General features: G+C 45.7%; 1 protein-coding gene across 2 annotated transcripts; it reads right to left on the bottom strand.

Annotated features, from left to right (window-relative positions):
* Positions 1 to 2,176: 2,176 nt before the first annotated feature.
* On the bottom strand, positions 2,177 to 17,860 carry zhx3b (zinc fingers and homeoboxes 3b). Of its 2 annotated transcripts, none has more exons than XR_009678340.1 (7): positions 10,391 to 11,215; positions 10,174 to 10,269; positions 8,496 to 10,067; positions 7,169 to 7,900; positions 5,040 to 5,343; positions 3,942 to 4,115; positions 2,177 to 2,243 (listed from the first exon to the last, which is right to left on the bottom strand). XR_009678340.1 is itself a non-coding variant. In XM_061074215.1 (7 exons), exons 2-7 carry the CDS (start codon positions 11,132 to 11,134, stop codon positions 4,105 to 4,107), a joined length of 3,459 nt encoding a protein of 1,152 aa, XP_060930198.1. In that variant the 5' UTR covers positions 11,135 to 11,300; positions 17,536 to 17,860; the 3' UTR covers positions 2,887 to 4,104. The 2 variants fall into 2 exon arrangements, 1 of the variants encoding a protein (XP_060930198.1); XM_061074215.1 differs by lacking the exon at positions 2,177 to 2,243 and adding an exon at positions 17,536 to 17,860 and having other exon boundaries at positions 2,887 to 4,115; positions 10,391 to 11,300.
* Positions 17,861 to 23,133: the final 5,273 nt, after the last annotated feature.

The following is a 23,133-nucleotide window of genomic DNA, read 5'->3' as shown; positions in this document are numbered from 1 at the left end:
TTACCTTCTTTTTTTATTTAGTTTCGGAAAGGCATCAGGAAGAAGTCATAACCTGTTGTTGTTGTCGAAGCCGTGGGAGAGAAGGCAGCAGCTCATGTTGTCTCGGAACAAACTCAAACACACACACAGTCCTTTTTACTTCAGCTAGTTTACATTCCAAAACACACTGCACATCATTCCATGTTCCTGCACTGCAGACACCACACAACACATTCTCACATCTGTCTCACTCACTTCCAGTCTTACTCCTAAATGGTCACGTCGATGTGAATCCTCACTCTTTGTTAAAGCAGGGACACAGTTTGATCCTATGAGGGATTGTGTTTAATGAGGCTTGTGGTCAGAAAGTTATGATTTCTTGTTTGTATCGTCTCCCTGAGTGTTTTAATGGCAGCACGCTTGTCTCGTTAATTAAGACGGGAGTTAATACGGTTGCTGAAAAATGACAATACTGATTTCTTTATTTTCTGGAATAACAAATGTTGAGGAAAACATTAAACACATTTTAAAACATTTTCATACACGGGGGAACGTGGTGAATATTTCACATTCTGTACACCATGAGTGAATATTGGAGTTGTAGATTGTAGCTCAGTTACACACGTTTAACTGTGCAGCCACGTGTTCCCTGTATTTAGAATTGAATGTTTTTTTTATTATGTAGATATTTTTACTCACGTTTGTATATTTTAAAGCAAAAGCGACGGCCCCTTTATTCGATTACTGTGACACAAGTATGTTTTAGTACCAACAGATGTCTAAGCAAAGGTGACTCTCTGCAACCTGCTTGTTTTAGTTTGTGCAAAAGGAGTTTTCACATGTTTGGATGAGAAATATGTCGACAAACTCAAAGCATGTGAGAAGGTTTGCGTTGCCAAAGTAAGGTGTTAAAAAAACTAAAAGACTACCAGGCCATATTGTTGTGCAGCACCACACAGATGTAGGGAACTGTGTCTGTGCTGCTGTTATGTTCTGGTGAGTTTTGTCACTAAGCAGCCTCCCAGAAACCTGTGTGGGATTTTAAAGTTCCATTGCCACGAGATACAGTTAAATCTGCCACTGCCCATGAGTTTATTTGTGATGAAATGTACAAAAATTGGGACTTTATCTTGGTGAACTCCAAACGCTGCACCTCACAATTCATCAGCCACAACTTCAGACCCTCGTTGGGCCTCCGACTCACAAATGTTCCGACTTGTGTTGGGGTGAAGGTTGGTTTCCTCCTGAATGGGCAGGGAGCTCTTCATTTCCTGTGTGAGGGTGTTTGGGAGGAACAGGCCGAGCCGGAGCTTCAGACTCGGCTGTAGCTGTAGCTTTCTGTGGCCGGTGGCTGATAAAAGGTGCCTGAGGGAGGGGTGGGGGGGGGCCTTCATATAACTGATGGTGTCACCTTTCCAGGTTTGTATCAGAAACAGTGTTTTCTCTCTGTGTGTGATGATGATGATATATGATGTAAACTCAGTATTCCCGCTCAGTGCTGAAACACTGAGACACGCCTAAGCCATATGGTATGATTTAAGGTGAAAGCAGGGACAGGAGTGAATGCTGGAGGACTCACTGAAACCTTTGTGGCATCTTTTTTTTTAGTTTTTTTATGCGTGCCATTATTAAACCCAAAGTTCCTCCATATAACATTTACTTCTCCAGCGGTCCATGAATGGTATTTTTTTTTTTTTCGGAGAGCTCTCCCTCCAGTGCTGCATTTCTCGTACTGTCTGCTAACATCTCTACGTGCCTCCATCTTTGTACACATCACATTAAAGCCTCATCATTCACGTGCCCCCGCTGGGCGTAACTAGCACCTGCACAGCCATGGTACACCCACTCAGGTGTGGTCTCTTCATTTGGACTGGTGGGACTTCATGTCAGCAGCTGCGTCTGGTTGACATGTCCCCGACTCTCCTGTTGTACGTGTCGCAGCGGCATCAACAAACTGTAAAGAGGTCGAATCAGACGGAATGACTTGGAGCGCCTGTGTGTGGGTGTGTTCGTACAAGGCGAAGTGTCATTTGTTCTTTATGTTTTCAATCGTGTCTGTTCCGTCTCATTTACAGTCGCCTTTCTGTAACGTGCCTAAACTATGGAGAGGAAAAGTATTCATTTTAATTTTGCCTTTCATATGAAACATATTCAAGCCTGAAAAGTAAATAAAATACTTACTACTTTATACTACTTTGTCTTCTTTTCTTTTCCTTGACACGTCATTCAAGTGGTGACGGAGCTGGTTTCATTTGCACGAGATGCTGCAGCACAGGAAGAGAGGGGCTTCAGTCTCACGTGTTCTCTGCAGCCCGAGAGAAGGTTCACTGAACTGCTGTGGTTATAAAATGATGAGCTACTAGAAAGTGTTCAGGCAAAGTGTTAAATGTTGCCTAGTGTCACCTTCTCTGGGTTTCTCTGTCTAGTGTGATAACAACCTTTAACTTGTGTGTGACGGCCATTTTTTGTTATAGATTCGTTTTTTCCTAAAACTACAGGAAGCTCATTTACATTTTTCTCTTTCTATTGGCTGATATTTGTATCTGAAAATATTTACGACCCAACATCCGTATTAGCATCTCTCTATAAATATCCAAATCGGTGAAGCTCTACACAAGTATACGTGACAGACTTTACAGCAGCAGGACGATGTAAATAAAGAACATTGGGCTCATTGTAATAGATCTTCAGATTTGAGACAGTGGGACAGTGTGGCTCATTGATATTCTTCTTCTACAGGAACAGAGGATTAAGATCATAACTAGTTAGTGGAATTCATTTATTAGTTTGGATTTTTTTTCTGTGGGACCTGTCGACAACTGTTGAATATAGCCAGTGATAAAACCCTCTAATTAACCAACATGTTTACAACTTGACTTGAAGGCCAATGACACTTGGAGGCACAGATTTATTACATTCTTTTTATTCTGCAAATATCTGTAAAAATTATACATCAAGCCTAAGTATGGAACTCTGGTTAAAAGTTCACAGTTGTTTTACAGTCAATTTTGTTTCATTATAAAGTTCCATAAAAACAAATGAACGTACAGGTCAGTGACGTAGAGAAGAAGCACTTGATGCTACAACACAAACCAGATTCCATAAAGTCTAATATATCGAGTCGTCATTTTTTTCGTTTTATACACAAACAGGGAGGCTGGCCCCCTTCGGATGAAACTAACTCTAGACGTTTTCCCCAAACAGAACAACTTCATGTTCTGTGTTAGCTGAGAAATGAAGAGTGAGTATAAAGAGATGTCCCCCCCCCCCCCCGAAAAAATACAAAATTCAAGGCAGGATCGAATGAACACCAGTGCTGTGTTTCACATAAGATGCCAACAGCCCAGCGAGCACGTTCAGCTGCAAGCATGAAGTCAAAGTGTGAGAGTGCATGATGGGAAAAGAAACGGAGCACGATATTGACACAATGGAAGAAAAAAAAAGTAGGTTCATTATTCTTTAACTTTAAGGCCCCGGGGAGCTCCCTGTCAGAGAGCTGTGTGGTTTCTCGTACCCCGAAAAACAAACGATGACCAGTGTCTCAGACGATCCGGGTCCGAGGGAGGACTCGGCCGTGATCTGTCCGAACCCGACCCACCATCCCCCAGTCGACATCTGCTGTGAGGTCTCCCTGACCACACCTCTTCCTTTTTCAGATCCTCCTCCTCTTCTTCCGCCACATTTTGTTTTTCTTGTGTTCTTCCGCTCCAGCAGGCAGGTGGAAAACAACACCTCGCCCCTCCCTCCACCACAGCTGGATTGCAATTTCTACTGGAACCTCAGTCTGGAGGTAAAATGGTGGACGGACCGATATTGGAGAAGGTGGGTGTGACGCAGAGGGGCAGACAAAGCAGGAGATGGAGGGAGAGTGGGCGTGAAGGTGGATGGATTGATAGAAAGGGGGGGCGGGGGGTTAGTAGCTTAAGCGTCCATCTCACATAGCAGGGGGAGGTCATGCCTACCTCTAGGGGGGAGAGAGAGAGAGAGAGGGATGGGTGTGGGGATGGTTTCATGGTCCATTTCCATCCAGTGATCCTGTTACAACCACATCTGCCATCTTTTACTCAGACTCCCGTCACAAACACCACCTGCGTCGTGAACTCCGTCCTCCGACACACAGACTCTTCAGTCGGTCCCTGTGGTAATTCAAAGAAAAATGTGTCATTAAAAATCCCTCAGCCAGAAAACATGAATTTACTTTAAAGATTATACCGAACACACAACTCTGGTCGTTTTGTCCGTGTAACACTTGTGTGTTACCTAAGAGACAATTACACACGTTACTACGGAGATTGGTCCCCGTATGATGATAACGATTACCTGCTCACTCAATTGATTGTTCGATCAAAAGAAAATTAATAATCCAAACAACTTTATTTAGATAAATCATTTTGATACTGGATCCAGTTTCTGATGATGTTTTTAAAGCACATTTAACTTAAGATGGTTTCAAACATGTGATTAAGTCCCCACATAATCCTGAAATTTAAGCAGTGGAATTTATATGTCATGTCCGGCCTCCTCCCCTGCATGTTTCAGAAATGTTCCCGTTGTTGTGAACTCATCAGACCGGGACAATCTCCTGCTGCATTCTTCATACGTGAAAGGCAGAGTCCAGAAAATGTTTGCACCCAATTTTTTTAGTGACACGTTACAGTGAAAGGATTCTTTTTTCCAGTCATGCGTGTGAGGGATTATCATTTTTGAAATTCAGAAGTTACATCACAGTAATTAATTCCCAGCAATGGCTTGTTCACCTTATGCTTAGGAGTTTAGATAAGGGTTCATGCTAGTGGACAAACTGGTCCATGGTGTGGTTGAGGTGTGGTGCAGGTGTTAGCCTCTACCAGAAAGAAAGAAATGCGACTCAAGGAAATTCCTTTTGTGTTCCTTTCTGTTTGATGTGGCAAATGTTAGTCAAAGCTTCCACAAACACATTAAGGAGTCGCCTCTTTTTGTTCCGACCCTCGTCTGGTAACAATCTGTTATAACCAGTTCAGTCAAACATCAAGGGAGGTAATTTCTGCACGTATCACGTTAAAGATGACACTGAAAACTACCTTTAGTAGGATTCACAGCCTCGTCAGTGTTGGCCTCCTCTGGCTCTGTTACGACACCACACACCGACTGCTCCATTTTCTCCTCGGTTCCTCCTCCTGGCTCCGACTCCAGAGGGGAGGAGCCTGTCGTCTGAGGCTCGGCAGCCACGCCCAGGGCAACTGGTCCTGGTCCTGGTCCTGGTCCTGGTCCTGGTCCTGGTCCCGTCACAACAGTTTGTTCCGTCTGTGGTAAAGACGCCTTGGTAGCAAACCAGTGTCGCACCAGGTCTGTTGTTATGCCGCTCTCGTCAGCCAGTCCCTGCAGCTGTGTGGGAAGGAGAATCTGTTAGATCAAAGCCGCATATTAAAAACTTGGATCACAGATTATAAAAGACCTCATTCAATAACAGAATACGGGTGAAGGAAAAAACACAGTGTAAGAAAAGCACAATTAGTAAAGGGTAATAAAATAAAAACTAAACCCACTCAGTAAAGTCAGCTAAACAGCCTCATCTATCTAAAGTTAATTAGCCATTTTATTATCTAATACAACAGCGCTGCCATATGTTCTTCCTTTAAAAGCCAGTTTTTGCTCAGAGAATTTTGACTATATTTTTAATACTCAGGTGAGAGTAAGAGCTGTCAATTCAATTATCAAAATTTTTTATTTACTCCTGGTTTTTGGGAAACCATTAGAAACACCTCTCATAAAACAGTCCAGTTCGTTCGGTGCTAAGTACAAACCTCAGTAAACACACTTTGAATATCTCTCAAAGTATAATTTATATCCGAGCTGTTGTACTGGGTTACATTAGATTGTATAGCTAATAAAGTGATAAATCCTCAACAACAGTGTATTAACTTTCTACCCCTGACATCTGAAATAGTACAAATAGAACAGAATTTTTTTTTTTACACTTCCATCTGTGATGAGATGTTATCTACTTGGTATAGTTTATAAAATCTCCCCTGATTAAGTCACCTTTTTAAATGTCTTTGTTTCTATTTAATCTGAACCATTAACTTCACATGTGTATGTGCATATTTACTCAGCAACATCTGGATGTTTTCAGATGAGGGAAACTTTGACGCATTAGACAAAAATCAATGACGGATGTTAATGTTAAACCAAGAAGATAAACACTGTTCAACACAAGGACGTGATGTCACCATATCCTCATCTGTTCTCACCTGGAAGTAAAATAGACATGAAACTGTTTTTTACCAAACATCCTGACACAATCATATAAACAAATGATTTACCTACAAAGATTAATCAGACCTTTTTCTACTTTTAAATACCCATATTATGTGTTTGTGTTCTTGTTTCTTTATGGCACACTTTTGCTGAAGCAGCTGGTGCTAAAATGAGTAAATAATTTAAAATGTATTTATTGTTGGAGTCACAACATATAATTCATAGTACCTTAGCATAGTAGCAGAGCATGAAAACTAATTTGGTGATATACAATTCACTTGTTTTGTGCTCAATATCTCTCCTCCAGCTGAAGTATTTTATTAATATTGTCAATCAAAAACTGCTTTAAAAACCAGATGTAGAGTGCAAGAGCAGGGGCATTTATAAATTGCAGGGAATTCCAAGGCACTTAAAAATCTTAAATATTACGTAATTAAGTCTAGCACCAAGTAGATCAAATATATATAGAGAGAGTAAATTCAAAAGATTAAAGTTCAAGTCAGACACCAGTGAATCATTGGGCCACAACTGAATGAAGAAGTCATTCATCAAAAGCAATCAAGCTGAATTATGAAAAATGCTGCCGGCTCCGATACCAAATAACAGTCTAGAAGAAAATCCAGTTATACATTTTTTTTAATTACTTGTGTGGCTCCCAAGTCATTTGCAAGCCCCCAAAAATAAGCTCTGCCGAACACAGAGAAAAACAACTGTGGCTTTGCAGCAGTTAAGAATGAGCATCTTAAAAAAGTAAAGCTTCAACATCAACATGACCTTCTAGAGCAATGTGTTTTATCTATAATACGAGCACATTTTCACCTGCAGACCAGTGAACATCAAACTTTTATCCCCACGGCACAGATTCACCACCTGCCTCTCAGATTTCAGTAGTTCAGAGACACTGAGCTGCTCAAAAGAAAGTGTGGAAATGCTACATCTAGTTGTCAGTTACCTGCGTCTCCTCCGCTCTGCCGTGTACGTCCAGATGTGCCTGGAGGATCTGCGTCTTCTCTGTCTGGAGTTCCTCCTCCAGAGCCATGGTCTGGTAGGACTCCAGCCACTTCAGCTGGCCGTTCTTCTGCACATACCGGGAGTCCCCAAACCAGCGCACCACCTCAGGTCTGGGCAGTCCCGTCCCTGAGATGAGCTCATCGTACTGAGCAGCACTGGGCCACTGGGTGCGGGCGTAGACTTGTTTGAGCAGGTGAAGCTGCTCGGCTGTCTTCTTGCCTCGGAGGGCTGTGGGTTTGGGAGAGTTGGATGGTTTGGGGGTCAGGGTGGAGGACTGGGATGGTTTGGGGGTGGAGGATGGGGCGGAGCCTGGGGAGGATGCAGGTGTGCTGCTAGACAGAAGCGGTAAAGCAGAGCTCTCCAACCCTTCGCCCTCCGCTTTGCCACTGGCCTCTGTCACCTTCAGCATCTTCAGATTAATCTTAATGGGGTTGACTTTCAGTTCTCCTGAGCTGTCCTCTTTCTGTCGTTCCTCCCCATCAACCCCCACCTCCTCCTCTCTCAGTGCCCGATCTGCCTCCTCCTTCTTCTTCTCAGCTGCGGCTTTCTTCCTCCTCTCAGCAAACCAGCCATGGATCTCCCTCCTGGTCATCTTGGTCTCAGATCGCAGCCTGTCCACCTCTTCTCCAGATGGGTCGGGGTCCTCGGCAAAACTGGCCTCGAGTGCCTTCAACTAAACATGATACAGATGAGGACAAGGTCAATCCTTTGAACAAGGAGAACTAAATACATTGACAGGCTTGATTAATTGATTTGCTGCTCAATTAGAAAGTTAATATGCAATACTTAAAGCTAGTTGTAAGACTAAAATACAAAACTTTCTCTCATAGCAGCTTTTCCATTGTAAGTACGTGTTGCTTTTCTTTGATACGTCACTATAAACTGAAAAACTTTGGTTATGAGTCAGTGATACAGGGGTGTTATACTTTGTGGCTAATGTAGGATTACTTTTTCTCCGTATGTAGTAGAACTCCCGAAGACCTGTAAACGGACTCTGCATTTACTCACGCATAAACTGTCCAGCATAAAATGGCATACACGTAGAAGAGAAATATGTAAATAAGAGTTTGTGGTGATAAGAGCCGCGGTGCTGAAAACATGATAACGTGATCTACGCAGCAGAGTTAATATGTCACTTCCTGCCTATAGATTTGTTGCTGTTGTGAATGCGTCTGTGCAGAGAATCTGTGTGGTGCATGTGTTCAGGGGCAAACTCACACATAAAATTCTCCGGATTTTACCCAGAGGTCATGTCTTAAGGGTCTCACCTGATGGGGTTCTCTCTCCTTGTAGCGGATAGCTGTGAAATCTTCAGATGGTTGTCTGGGGAGTCGGCGGGATGGCGTGTTGGGTGAGGTGGGAGTCAGTGTTGCCGTCGGACTCAGGGGTGCCGAGCTGTGCTGTGGCGTTTTGGCACCAGAGCTGCTGCCACTTTCTGATAAGTCAACAGGGTTGGCACTGCCAGCGGCGCCACTTCCTGGTAAACCTGAACCGCTCCCTGTTACAGCTCCAGTGCCAGACTTGCTGTTCTGTGCACCTGTGCTCGTGCGCACCCCTTTGAGATTCCGAAAGTGGTAGCGCCGGTCACTGAACCACTTGCGCACTTCTCGCACTGTGAGCCCAGTCCGAGCAATGAGGCGGTCGACCTCCTCCTGGTCGGGAAACTGGCTGCTCTGAAAGCTGTCCTTCAGAGCGCTGAGCTGCACCTGAGACTTCTTGCTCTTGTAGAAGCTGGGGTCCAGGAACGCGTTGCCTGGCGTCCCGGAGCCAGGCGTGCTGCCTGGAGGAGCTGAAGGAGAGGGGGAGGAACATTTGGAGGCAGGGGAAGAAGCGTCGTCCATTTTCATATTTAGAGGGTCCATGGGGTCGACGTCATCTGTGCTTGTGTTCCTCGTTTTATTTTTGCTGCTGGTAACATTAGCATCTTTACTCCTCTGTCCATCACTGCCCGTTCTGCCGTTGCTGTGTTTAGGTTTAATGTCCGTGGTTACTTTGCTGTCACTGTGCACAACCCTGGTGTTATTAGCTTTCCTGATATCAGTTTTCTTATCAGTTGCACGGCTGGTAACATAAATTTTGTTCTTGTCACTGCAGACTGCATTAGCATTGCTGTGTTTACCATTGACACCGCTCACCCTGCCATTACTCTGATTACTGCTTCCTAGACTAAGGTTGATGACACCAGCTTGACTGCTAACGACAAGGCTGTTTTTCGGGCCCCCTCCCCCACTCCTACTACTATTACTGCTGCTAATGATGTTGCTCACAGTGCTGCTGCTGCTGCCCACCGTCCCCACCACCATGCTGATGCCTTTGTCTGCCACCAGGGCTGCAGCAGGTCGGGCCTGCATCATGGGGCGGGCTGCTGCCTGGGGCTTGGGCGTGACGGCCAGGGCCAAAGGGGTGCTGCTGAGCTGGATACCATTGGCCATCATAGGCTGTGTGACGATTACTCCCGCTTGGGTAACAAGAGATCCCTGCAGGATATGAGGGATCCCAGTGGCTCCGAGTGACGCAGGCAGGACTGTGAATGTGTGCTGGGCTGGGCTGTGGTGACTGTGGATGTGGTTATGTGCACTGGAAGGTGCTGTCTGGATGATGGTGTTAAACATCTTCCGCCTGGCCTCCTCAATCTCCTCGGGAGACCAGCTGATGCCTTGTTTAAGTCTCTGGGCCGTGAACCAGATCTTAATCTGCTCTTCTGGAAACTTTGTGACCACAGTCAGGTAGCAGAGCTCAGCCTTCGTGGGGTACGGGAACTTACTGAAGGAGGTCTTCAAGAAGGAAGAGGAGTCCATGGAGGCACTGTACGTAGGGATGCTGCTCAGGGGAATCATCACCTGGGAGGGACAAAGAGGAAAATTAAAGCAGGCGATAATTATGTTATTTTACATCTGATTCATTTCAAAATAGTGTGTAATAAAATATGAATAACAAAACAATTACCTTGGGGAGGTTTTTTGAGGAAGAGGAGGACATATTTGAGGAGACTGTGATCGGTGCAGATTGATGAAAGTTTCTGGTCTGAACCATTGAAACCACCTGTAGCAAACAGATTTAAAATCATCCAAATGAAGGAATAGGAATTAACTTGTCTAAGAAAAAATTAAAACAGAATTCTACCAACAGCCAAACTGAAAAAACAGAGAGGACGACCATGTACCTGTGTGATGGGGGTCTTGAGCATCGGTAATGCTCCAGAGCCATTGACGATCTGAATTGCTGAGGGCAGCGTGACCTTGGTGGTTCCATTGTGGACTATTGTGGGAACATGTGTGACCGTCACTCCGGTGGTCTCTTTTCTCTTGGCCTCTTTGGAGGAGGAGACTGAGAGAGGATCCGATGAAGAATCGTTGGAGACTGGATGAGGCACCACTATCCGTTTGGGCTCCGACTTGCCCTTCAGCATCCTCATTATTGGAGTCTTGCTTATGGAAATTTCACTGTCCTTCCCAGACTCTGTCCCACTTATCAGTTTCTGCTCCACCACAACCCTCCTGTCCCTCTTCCTCAGCTGTAAAGTAGTGTTCCAAGTGCTGGGGTGAACCCTGGCATTGTGCAGGGCCAGACCCTCAAACTTGGGGGCCGAAACCCCGCAGCTCAGGCAACAGAAGCTGGGGTCTGAGCGAAAGTCTGGGTGCCCGCTGTACACATGATCCAAGAACAAATTAAGGTCCTGGGTTTCAAAGTTACAAGGCTTACAGGTGTAAGTGCCAGTACACTCTTTGACGGCGTCCTCTGCCTCTGGTTTGGAACACTCTGAAGGGTCTAGGGGGCTTTGTCTGCCCCCTCCAAAAATCCTGGACTGACAGAGAAGAGCAGGGAAGTCCTGTTCAGCCTCCTCCAAAGGACGTATGATCTTACTGGGTATCATACAAGGAGTCGTTGACTTCCTTTTGCTGGCCATGGTGTGACCGCAGGGGTGGAAAGGGTTGTTCAAACGTCAGTGAGCAGGGTGTGAGTGAGAATGTGAGTCGTTTCCGGTTGACTATAGACCAGGCGTGGGGGAGGGAGGACGGCGGGACTCGTCCATAGATCCACTCGCAGGCCTCACCGCAGTTTTGAGTAAAAACCTGAGAACGAGGGAAAAGAACATATTTTAGTTGAATTCGTCAGTCATGATCAAATATGATACACTCGTAATTTGTTGAATAGGTTTATATAAAATGTTTAATTTCAATAACAGCTCAGGGCAGATACTGGACTAGTGGAGAGACGACCCTGAGAAGAAGGAGTAAGATTGGAGTTCTCACATTAAAAGCCGGTTTCCTCACAGCTGGACCAAAATCATGCACAGCTGGATGTTTCCAAGTAAAATATCAACAGCATTGATAATATAAAGGCCCTGTGAATGGATTCGGCTGAAGCCATTCAAATCTTGAGTTGCTTAAAATGTTGAAGTTTTTCCCTAAACTCTCCAGGCTACATCTTTTATTAGGGCATTCAAACGCGCCCTGTCTGCTTCTACACTGAAGGCTTTTTGGGAGAGCTCCTGTCCTACCCCGATCTTTCCCCTCCCCCACGCAACTCTGTCTCACTTCCCCTCGTTCAGACACACCCCCACAGAGAGAGCACATTCTGGTTTTTTTTAATCCTCAGTAGCTTCACTGAACACCTTTAAATAAAAAAATCGGAAATACACACTTATGAATGTGTTGCTAAGTATAGGGCCTGCTCGACAATTGTGCACGTGGGTGGTTCAACAGATGTTCCTTGGAAAGCGGTCATTCTTGCCCCCAACATTGGTACAGAGGGAAACGCACAAACCTGACCATGAATACGAATCTTAGATTTTTCTCAAATCACCTCTTGATTCTTCGTCTCCATAAAATGGCTTGGAATAGTTCTCCTCTCTCTCTCCCTTGCTCCCTCCCTCCCTCTCTCCGACAGAGAGGTAGTGATGCAGTATCAGAGGACAGCTCTAGGGCAATTACTCCACCAATCACCCTGCACTGACATGACGCCTCACGCAAAAAGCTCACAAAAAGTTTAAAGGCTTGCAAAAGTTCAACAGGAAGCCGCTGAAAACCTCTCTATATCCAGCCGCTCCTTATGCAAAAACATTTCACGAACAAATCTTATGCAGCTTTTCTGATAAATATCCCATATCTAAAATAATCTTACCCAGTCCTATGTGCAAACAATTCCATGTACACAGTGTTGCTGCTTCGCCACCGTCTCTCTCAGGTGTCCTCCCGCCCTTCTTCATTTCAATATGAATTGGTCAGTGGATAAGAATTTCTTTCTTCTGGTAACCCCCAAAAAACTCTCACAGCTTTGCTCTGGCCACAGAGAAGTCACAGTACACAAGCTCGGAGCCCTGTTAACCCTTTCAGGGCTGGGGTGTGACAGACACCCTTTCATGCAATAACCGAGCAAAGGTGCACAGAGTTCACGTAGCTGTATTCTGATTCCTGCACTTCCAGTTTGAGTCAATACAACTGCCCTAATCTTCATCAGTCTACATATGGCATATCGTATCTACATAAGTCACCTGGATAAACTATCCGATAATTAGATACTTTATTACGCCTGTGATGAAGACCCTGTCGCAGTGGGCATCTTTTCTTTCTTGACCGACCCCACTCTTTGGATCAGAGCTTGATGGGTTAACGGGCAAATGAAGTTTACTGAGGAGGGAACGAGATGCCCCTTGTTCCCCTCTGCAAGCCCCCCAGAGAGATTAGCTGCCCATGGCTGGGGCAGTTGTGCACCCCCCCGACTCCCCCTGCCATTCATCTCTGCATCAGGGGGCACTGCTCTGCCAAGGCAGGCCCGGTCACATGACACAACACAAAGGCTTATGGGTGGGCAGTCTGAGCCATCCATCACGTGGTTCCGTTGGGTGTGGGTGGGCAAGCGAGAGGCGAGGAGAGGGAGAGCGAACGGGAGCGGATGGTGGGGGATGGGCAGCCGGTTCGGGGTGAGGAGGCATGGGAAGGAGGGGTGTTAACAGTCGTGGCGGAAGCGCTGAGGTGTTTCAGTGAGGAATTTTTCCCTCATGATACCCTCCTCCAACCAGCCATCCCATCTCACCCTGCCAACCCCCACTCTTCCAACGACCCCCTCTTGCTCCAAACTACAATCACAGAGTATTTCCCTCCTCTCTCCTTCCCTCCTTCCCTCCCTCCCTCCCTCCCTCCCTCGCTCCTCGCTGCACTGCAAAGCCTGGAATGTTCCAACCCCGAGCTCTTCGGCCAGTGGTCACAACCTGGAGTTCAGCCCCAGTGTCTATGTGCATTCCCTCATGCAAAATAACTATCCCTGCTAAAAAACACACAAACAAGTAAACACAGAGTGCATAAAGTCTTTAACTTCCCTCAGTCATGCATATCGACAGCTGTGAAGACTGCAAAGCCATTTCACACTGATGGCATGTGAGAAATAAAAAAAAATCTGCCGACAAAGGTAGAGCCTCAGGAGCAGCAACACCCACGGGCCTCATACAGGTGAGGACTGAAAACAATGTGCAGAGCAAGCCAAATGCTATTATTGGTGACTCGGAACGGGTAGCTCATGTCTCAGCAATGCCAGGCAAAGACGCGTTGACTCACTGGTACGAGCGCATCGGCCTTTAACTTTTGATTTGAATGCAGCACATAGGTTGACCATGTGGTGCGGGTGGGCTTGTGTCTGCTATTTGTTTTCGGCATTTGCATGTGTGGGTTTCCTGTACGACAGAGTGTGGGAGGGAGGCGACGTGGGACGGGGTGGGGACGACGGGGGTGCGTTCATGCGTTTGTGTGTGTGTGGTGTGTGGGGGTGGCTGCCTGCATGCCTGTGTGTGAGACTTGTTTACTGAGGTAGTGAGGCTGCCATTTTTTTTTTCCCCGTGTAAGAGATCTCCCAGTGACACACAAAGATGGCGTTTCAGTCCTCCCAGTTCATAACCTGTATTATCTCCGCCGCGTCAGTGGCTCAGCACAGAGTGACCTCCTTTCATCCACTGACCTGACTCTTGTCTAGGCCTGGGCTATATCCTCTGAGTACAGGCCAATAATAGCATTGACACCTTCTGCAGCTTGGCCACACAGTGTAGCTGCGTGCTAACCAAACCACTGATCTCCTCCCCCAGCCGAGGGTACAGGTGCAAGGCTCAGATCTGTGTGTAACAAATGCTCTCTCTACTCAGACAGAGTGAAGGTGTACAACACAGGAAGTCCTTTCCACGTTTGCTCCATTTCTTGTTTCTACTCTCGTCTCTTTTCCTCCCTCTTCCCTCGCCCCCCCCCCACCACACTCCTCCTCCCTCTGCCAATCCTCTCTTCACCCTCTCTGCTTCCCCTCCCTCTCCCTCACCGTTCGTTCTTCTCCTCCCTCTCCAAGCAAGTTTGGCCCAAAGAGACAGGTCGGCAGCGCCACTGGTGTGTTACTGTCCCCATGGCAACCACCTCCCACCCCCTCTTTCTCTCCAACCAGCTCATTTCTCCAAAGCACATGCGTGTGGATAAACACACACATACGCACATAGTTACTTAGACACACACACACACACAACTCCAATGGACATCTAGTCTCTGGATCTAGCGGCGCTTGTTTGTTCCACACACCCCTGTGAGTGGTATTTGGAGAGTCCCTACCCTGCTCCTATTTCAGTGCCTCCCTCACGCAGTGTTGATGTCTCCCTGCTAGGTGTGGTAGCCGTCGTCAAGGCACGCTATTGGCCGGAGCTGATGCAGTCCCTTCCTGTTCACTCGGTGCCCCAGTCCCTGTCCAGACATCTGCTTGGGCCATTGTCCCCTGCTCTCCGTGGCTCTTGTGCTCGGCCTGTAGAGGCCTGAGGCCGGGCTCCTGTGTTCACTGGAGGCCACAGCATGTGGACACATAAACAGGCCTGAAATCCTGGCAGGAGCCATCTTCTCTGTCAGAGAGACCCAAGGAACCAACCCTGTCCCCCTGTGTTTTCAAGATGATTAGTAAGTCTGCACCAAAGCAAACCCTTCGCCACATTCAATGTACGTTTTTTGTTAGCTAATCCTTCGCCGTGTTGTTTTCTGCCCCAACACCTCAACACCTTGCTGGTTAATTTATTCCCGGCTCTGGCTCCAGCTAACCACCTCCTGTCAGTCAAGTCAAGGATTTCACTCGCTCTCTCCTCCGCTGACAGCCACGGCTCACCTCTCGGAATGCTTACACATATTGCTCTACTGAACTTCTTTCGACTTCAGTTTTTTGCTCAACGCTGGCAGCTTTAAGAAACTCTCTGTGACAGCGCTGCAACGGTGTCCTTCCATCTTCGCCCCGGTCCCGTTTCTGGGCTGCTCTCAGGTCAGGGAGAGGAGCGCTGCGTGGGTTGCAAACGGCTGCATTGCTGTGGCCACTGCCAGTGCATGTGTTAAAGCTGGGTTGCTGAGAGGGGAGGGAGAGAGAAATGGCGGAACACCATGCTCTGTGCTGTCCAACCTAAAATGGCTGACATCACAAGCTGTTAACCAGCCAAGCAGAGCAAGAGGCTGCTGCTACTGCTGCTGCTGCTGCTACTGACCCAAACCTATACTCACTCTGGTCGTGCGAGAAGAACACGCTGCTGTCTCCCTCCAAAGAGGAAAACGGTCATTACATGGGTCAAGACAGACAAGACACCAAAGTGCCACTGATGAAAAGTGAGGATCACTCACTTCTAGAACCACATCAGCTCGTCATCTGATGCTTATTAGGGAAAAATTAGAAGGGGAAAAACAAAGAAATGAAACAAACCACCAAAGTTAGTTCATAGTAAATATAAAATGTGATTTGTTTTTACACAGTGTTGTACTGATGAATCCTTTCATACAAGGCTAAAACTGAGGGAGAGACAGGGAGGAAAGGAGAAAGAGGGGTGGGAGGTGTTGATGGGGAAGGGGGGGTGGGGGGGGTGAGTGAGCGAGTGTGTGAGTGGGACTGTTCAATGAGATGTGCAGCCACTGAGCTCATTTCATCACCACAGAGACACACTTAAATACAGCAAGAGGAGGAGACGTAGTAATAATAATAATAACAATGCAGCTGTACAGATGTTAGGAACCTCCATGACTGACTATTCCTAATTAGAAGTGTTGTTATTCCAGTTGTGTAGTTTCATCTATACAAGTCATTACACAAAGTGCTCCTCTGAGAGGGATAGGTGCAGTTTGGCTGATAGAGATTGATGCAAAGATGAATAAGTGGCCGGATTAGGCTGGATGTCTTTACCTGGGACCCCACGTGAGCATCAGACACAAATAAGCAGTCTGGGAAAGCTCTGATCTAATCCCTGGAGTCACATACACACAAACAGATACACACACACACACACGCACGATAAATAACCAAGACAACAACCTGCAACTCATAAGTGACTGTTTGGCCACACAGTTTGGCAGCCTTGATTCTAAACCCGAGTCTGTGTCAACAAACATTATATAAACAAACAGGTTATCAAATCCTGACCAAAAAAATAAATAAATATGCACATTAATAAAAGCACATGGGCAGACCAAAGTGAATGATATGAATATGACACTGTTAACTGTTTTGCATTTAGCATTTCACTTTTCTACTTCACTTTTTATATCTTTTATATATTTTTATTCAGAAATGTTTTTCTCAAAAATAATGTTACTTTGTATAAATATTGGTAAAAAGTGAGTAAATAAGAAGTAAACAGTGAGTTTCCCATTTTTTTATTGCTCTCCTATGCATGTTGTATTTATTCCGTTTTAATGTTTCTATGTTCATTGTTTGCACCAATAACCAAAGCAAATTCCTTGTATGTGTGAACGTACTTGGCAATAAAATACTTCTGATTCTGATGATCTGTTCAATTTTATTTAAGTGGGGAACTATAATATGCGAGTCTGAGGTGACAGGAGGTCAAAGTCATTTCTAACTTCTTCATACAAAGCTCGTAAATATGGAGATCCAGCCGGTTGGCACAGGGACAACCTCCCGGCTCTGGATCTAAACACACACAGCTACTGGGTTTAAAAACGATTTCTCTACAGGAGAACCAGCAGCTGGATCCCAGTCTGCTCTGGTCCCTCAGCGCAGCGGCAGCGGCGAACATTACCGAAGACGATGCGTGTTCATCTTCCGCTGAACTTCGCGAGTCCCCAACTTAAAGAGGCTCGCGTTTGGAAACAGTGAACCCGATTCAAACAGGCGAGGACCCCCACCACAACCACCAGCCCCTAAATAAACTATATACTCTCTCTCTCTCTCTCTCTCTCCCCTCGTTGACTGTCGCCATTTTAAGCAGGCGACATGCAGCTGGACCGAACCGCCGCAAAGGTAAAGAGGCTCCGGCGCTAGAGGCACAAGTTTGGAGCGGAAACCCAGGAACACACTCACCTCGCCGGGTCGCAGCTCGCAGTCCGCCGCGGGAAGGAAGGGGGCTTCACATGTAAAGTTCACAATGGCAGGAGCCAGAGGAGTGTGGCTGACGGGAGGTTCGGGCTTCACTGATGGCAGCTCGGAGGTGGAACACCCCTCCGTCCATCGGCGGGTTCGAACCGTGACACCGGACAGGTCCCTACAATGCAGCCCCCCCCAGCCCCGTCCTCTCCTCTCGGCCGTGCTGCGCTGGTTCGTCCTCGGCGAGCTCCGGCAGCCAGTGGAGGGAGGACAGAAGAGCCAGTGGAGGGAGGACAGGAGACACGACGGACGTACCGAGGGAAGAGGCGGACACGTGACGCACACGTCACTGACGGTGGAGTTGGCGTGAGAGCTGGAGCTGCTCCGCGGCGCAGAGAGCAGGAGTGAGTCACACATCCCGGTGTGGGTCCGACCACCGGGGGGCCGGGGGGGCTGCTGAGGGGTCCAGGTGTCCACAGCGACAGACCCGGTCCCGGTGGAAGGTGATGTTGGACCCACCCAGGGCCGGTCCTCACCCAGGGCCGGTCCTGGCCATGTTGGCACCCGAGGCGAGATTTCAAATTGGCGCCCCCCAACATACACACGCAAACTGTCATGCATCCACAATAACTTTTGGACTGTATACAGATGAACATACAGGCAGACAAAATTGTCAGCTATAAAAATCAATAAAAATATATAACAAAAATATAAAGAGTCTGAAATCAGCTGTACTGATAGCATATCATGTCATGTCGACAAAAATAACATTAATGATGTCCACGATCGAGGTGATTCTTACCTCTATATTGTTCTTTCTTCTCCTCCTCTACTTTGCAGTGCTGTCTGAATTGTGCACCTGATAATTTAATCTTTTTTTAATTCATCTTTGACTCTAACCGCAGTCTGTCACCGCAGCGTGTCTGTTCACACAGGGAGCCCATCCAGGAGGATGCTTAGATGCTGGCTTGTCTGTCCACGGAGCCACGGATAGTGACATCAGTAAATGTCCCTTCTATGCTGCCAAAATGAGTAGGTTTTTATACTTCTCTTTGTATGCATCATGCTGCTATGAGGAACTGTTGTGAGGTTGTTGTTGTCAAGGTTTGTTTTTCTCTTTTTGTGCACTCGAGAGGAACGGCATATGCCAGTCAACTCGCCATGGCCGACCTCCGACACCCAACGGGACAGGTTCTGTTTGCGACTTGGATTGCTGCTCTGGCTGGATTCGCTGCATGGTATCTGATGTGATCCCGCCTCCAGCCTGTCATTTTGCTGCTGAGAGAGGGAGAGAGGGAGAGGGAGAGGGAGGAGAAACATTGAAGGAAGGTTAATAAGGAGCTTGAGACCATTTCATAGTTTAATACAAACATGCTTTGCTTTGGGTTTTTAAGCTATATTATGATTAAGGTGTAAACAGAGAAGTTTGAGAAGGAAATTTTCTTCTTCTAATATTAATGGTTTATCTAAATTCTTCTAATAGACCTGTAGTTTATCTACTTGACGGTTACTTATGTTCAAGGTAGGTCTTTTAACATCTCATTTGTTTTGAATACACAAGTATCCACCATCGCTACAACTGGGTACCCATCATCCATATGACTTTGACGTAAGTTTTCTCCTGTTAGTACAAAATTATAATAATACAAAATTAATTACACTGCATGTGTAATTCATTTTAATTTTCACCCTGACACAGTATGCTTGTTGCACACAGAGTACCAAAGAAGATGTGTTGATAGTAACATTTAAACCAGGATGCTGTGCTCTCAACGCACACGGCATGTGACTTTGCAGTATTATTTCATTAGCAAAGCTCATTCAGGACAACAGCTGGAGTGCAGCTGTTTGGTCACAGCCATGGAAACCTAAGTAATGATACTGATGTGTTATGCATTCTTGTTTTTTCAGGTACCTGTTGCAGAAAGATGGCAATATAGTATGTTGGGCATGGACTGCCTGATATACCCCTGTAGTGTCCGTGTTTAATTCATTTTCATGCCAGTGTTTTTTTTAAAAATGCTAAAAGTGTTTTTGGAAATACAGAGGGGACACATACTTGAATTTCAGGGACGCAGGTTGAGTAAAACTTAGTGTTACGTGGGGAGGACTAATTTGAGTTGGTTTTGAATTCTCTTGCATTTTCATTAACCCCAGTTATTATATCCCTTTGTGTGGCTAACTGAACAGAGCTTTATTAGTAACTGAAGAGATAGAGTAACCTCATGGTATGAGAGGGAAAATCCAGTAGTATGTCCTGCTGCTAACGGTGAAATGTAACTCCCTTCTTTTTGTTCTGTTCATGAAATAAAGTGGATTCACTTGGTCTGACGTTTTCGATCACATCTTTATAAAACACCTCATTAGCTTCACACTACAAACCCTGTGGGGTGGAGATGTTTTTTGAGAGAGGATTCCAGATTCATTCACTAGACTGGCACTCAGTAGAGCTCAACAGAGCCGTACAGGTTCATCTCTGATCCATGCAGCTTCCTTCTACCAAGTTTTGTAGTTATTGGTCCAGTAGTTTATTACATGTTGACTGACAAATCAGAGGTGAAAACATAACCTCCTTAGCAGAGGTAATAAAACCTCCACACATTTATCAAGGAAATGTCCCCAACAATATTAATAATTAGAAACACAACAGGAAATTAAAAGTAGAATGAGATGAATTAATGAGTTTCTAGAATATCTAAATAGTTGACAGGTAATTTTCTGTTGGTCGACTCAATTAATTTATTAAAAGCTAATTTTCCCCTGCTACTTAGTCTATAGGATTTTCATATTGTGTTTTATTTACATTGTATATATTGGTTTATTTTTGTCGTGCACTGGTTGCTGGTTGTACATCAAATTGCCCTTGAAGGATAATAAAGATTTTCTTTTATGGACAGCTTTAGTTAATCACAAGCTGCACAAACCAAGCAAGAGCAGCAGAGGAGCAGCAGCCAGCAGGGGGCAGCCTCAGGACATCACATGGAAACCAGCAGCAGCAGACTGTGATTCTTGTAAGGTGTCAGAAGACAAGTTTGGAAACTACTATGTTATTCTCTAACAATAGGTTTTTAAAGCATGTTAAATCCTCCAGTATCTAAAATCCAAAAATATAAAAGTAACTTTAAAGTAGGGTAGTAAAGTAGAAAATCATTTTTCTGAAGTGTGTATAAAAAGCAGCATAGATGACAAGGATACATACACACGATAATTTGTCCATCTTCTTATAATGGGTAGAGTTGTCGGTCATCAACATGAAAGTCGTGGGTTTGATCCCCAGTCATTCTTCTTTTCAATCACCTATTAATTGCAAAATATATTACACTATGTCAATTTAAATTGATTAAATATAAAAAAGAAAAATTAAATTAAATGAATAAACCTGTGCGCGCAATTCCTGCGCAATGGGCTTCTGCGCAGGATGTACGCGCGCAGTTTTTAAATTTTTTTTTTTTAATTTAATTTAATTTAATTTTTTTTTTTTTTTATATTTAATTTGAAATGGTTATGGTTCAGTTTTGTTTTTAAATGTACATATTATTAGATATTGTGCAATGAATGGGTGGTTGAAGTCCTTCCAACACGACAGCCTGCCAAACTTACCCATGAGTTCGGACCCAGCTCCTGTGTCCACTGGTGTCCTGGTTCCACCCATGGCAGCGTAGTGGCGTGGGGCTGGCTCATCCCTGCGGCCCAGGGAGCGCATTTCTCCGTGCTGGTTCAGGGGTAAATGATGCTGGTCTTCACAGGTGACTGACCTACGCAAGCCTGTAGCCGCCCCCCACCCCCCACAGGAGATTATGTGCTTGTGTGTGTGTGTGTGTGTGTGTGCTTCCCGGTTCTTCCCGGCATTGCTGCCGGTGCGAACATGGGCGAGGAAAGACACTGACACTAAATCTGAAGTTTCCCCTCCATGTGAAACAACACAGCTACAGTGTACTAATATACAGTTATATATTAACACTATGTCAAAAGTTTCCTTGCATTCTCATAGACAGTAGAAAGTAATATTTATTAAAGTTACTTGTCTTGGCGTACAGGTAAATGCTGAATTAAATGGAAAAAACAAACAGATCACGTCCTGACCATACCCATGTCAATAAGCACTCAGGAGAATGATCAGCCAAATCACTCAATTGACACCACTTATCAGGCCTAAGTTATATATCCCTCAGTTAAAGTCCAGTTAAGGTCCAGTGATGAGCAATAGAGGATGAAGCTGTAAAAATACCATTATCATAAATGAGGCCCTCTGCTGGGCAGCAGAAAGAACGACCGAAATATCTCCATGACATGATAATCCAAATTATCTCTTTGGGTTTTTAACCAATTAAAAAAATCAGACAAAAAAGGAATGCATAATTAATGCCAACAGAAATGACACATTTTAAAAACAGTTGTTAAAACTAGAATTAAAATCCCACCCAAAATTAACACTGATTGAATAGTAGGAAATGAGTCCTTAGCCCAAGTGAAGGAGTTCAGGTACCTCGGGGTCTTGTTCGCGAGTGAGGGTACTATGGAGCGTGAGATTGGCCGGAGAATCGGAGCAGCGGGGGCGGTATTGCGTTCGCTTTACCGCACCGTTGTAACGAAAAGAGAGCTGAGCCGCAAGGCAAAGCTCTCGATCTTCGTTCCTATCCTCACCTATGGTCATGAGGGCTGGGTGATGACCGAAAGGACGAGATCGCGGGTACAAGTGGCCGAAATGAGTTTTCTCAGAAGGGTGGCTGGCGTCTCCCTTAGAGATAGGGTGAGAAGCTCAGTCATCCGTGAGGGACTCGGATTAGAGCCGCTGCTCCTTTACTTAGAAAGGAGTCAGCTGAGGTGGTTCGGGCATCTGGTAAGGATGCCCACTGGGCGCCTCTCTTGGGAGGTGTTTCAGGCACGTCCAGTGGGGAGGAGACCTCGGGGAAGACCCAGGACTAGGTGGAGAGATTATATCTCAACACTGGCCTGGGAACGCCTCGGGATCCCCCCGTCAGAGCTGGTCAATGTGGCCCGGGAAAGGGAAGTCTGGGGCCCCCTGCTTGAGCTGCTCCCCCCGCGACCCGACCCCGGATAAGCGGATGACGATGAGACGATGAGAGACAAACAAGCTGAAGAGGCAGTAAAGTCATGTCCAGTTACAAGATGTAGGTGAGCATCCACCAGGGCCGGGTCTAGACAGGCATGTATGAGGGGGCAGCCACAAATCTTGAGGGGGCATTGTGCTTTATAATATTATTATTATTATAAGTTGGGATTTAGTTTGAGGGGGCACAACATTTATTTGAGGGGGCCAGGCCCCCTCTTGCCCCTGCCTAGACCCGGCCCTGGCATCCACTCAAAGACACAACCGCCAACATTGTCTAGTCTCTGTTGCTTGAATATATATATACTTTCTGGTTTTGTTAATACCTGTGGTTTTTGGACTGTTGTTTGGAAAAAACAAGATATTTTACCAAATTCAAAGCAGACAACAGCTATTTCTGCTCATTTGGGGCTGAGTTTTGTTTTATACAACTGCCTCAGCTTTTGTCTGTTCCAAGTTATCACCACACAGAATCCCTCAGGCAAGGTAGAATCAATCCATCATATATGTGAGGCTGCAAGCAT

This window comes from Limanda limanda, chromosome 7 (assembly GCF_963576545.1).
Source record: "Limanda limanda chromosome 7, fLimLim1.1, whole genome shotgun sequence".
Classification (NCBI taxonomy): domain Eukaryota; kingdom Metazoa; phylum Chordata; class Actinopteri; order Pleuronectiformes; family Pleuronectidae; genus Limanda; species Limanda limanda.
Note: the sequence above shows the minus strand (reverse complement) of the source record. Positions and strands in the feature narration are given on the sequence as shown.

Bases quoted from the DNA above. Each gene is read 5' to 3' on its own strand.
- zhx3b (XM_061074215.1), bottom strand. From the start codon at position 11,134: ATGGCCAGCAAAAGGAAGTCAACGACTCCTTGTATGATACCCAGTAAG. The intron at 10,068-10,173 runs GTAATTGTTTTG...TGTCCCTCCCAG, and splicing joins CCTCAAAAAACCTCCCCAAG to GTGATGATTCCCCTGAGCAG. The intron at 7,901-8,495 runs GTGAGACCCTTA...TATCATGTTTAG, and splicing joins AGGAGAGAGAACCCCATCAG to TTGAAGGCACTCGAGGCCAG.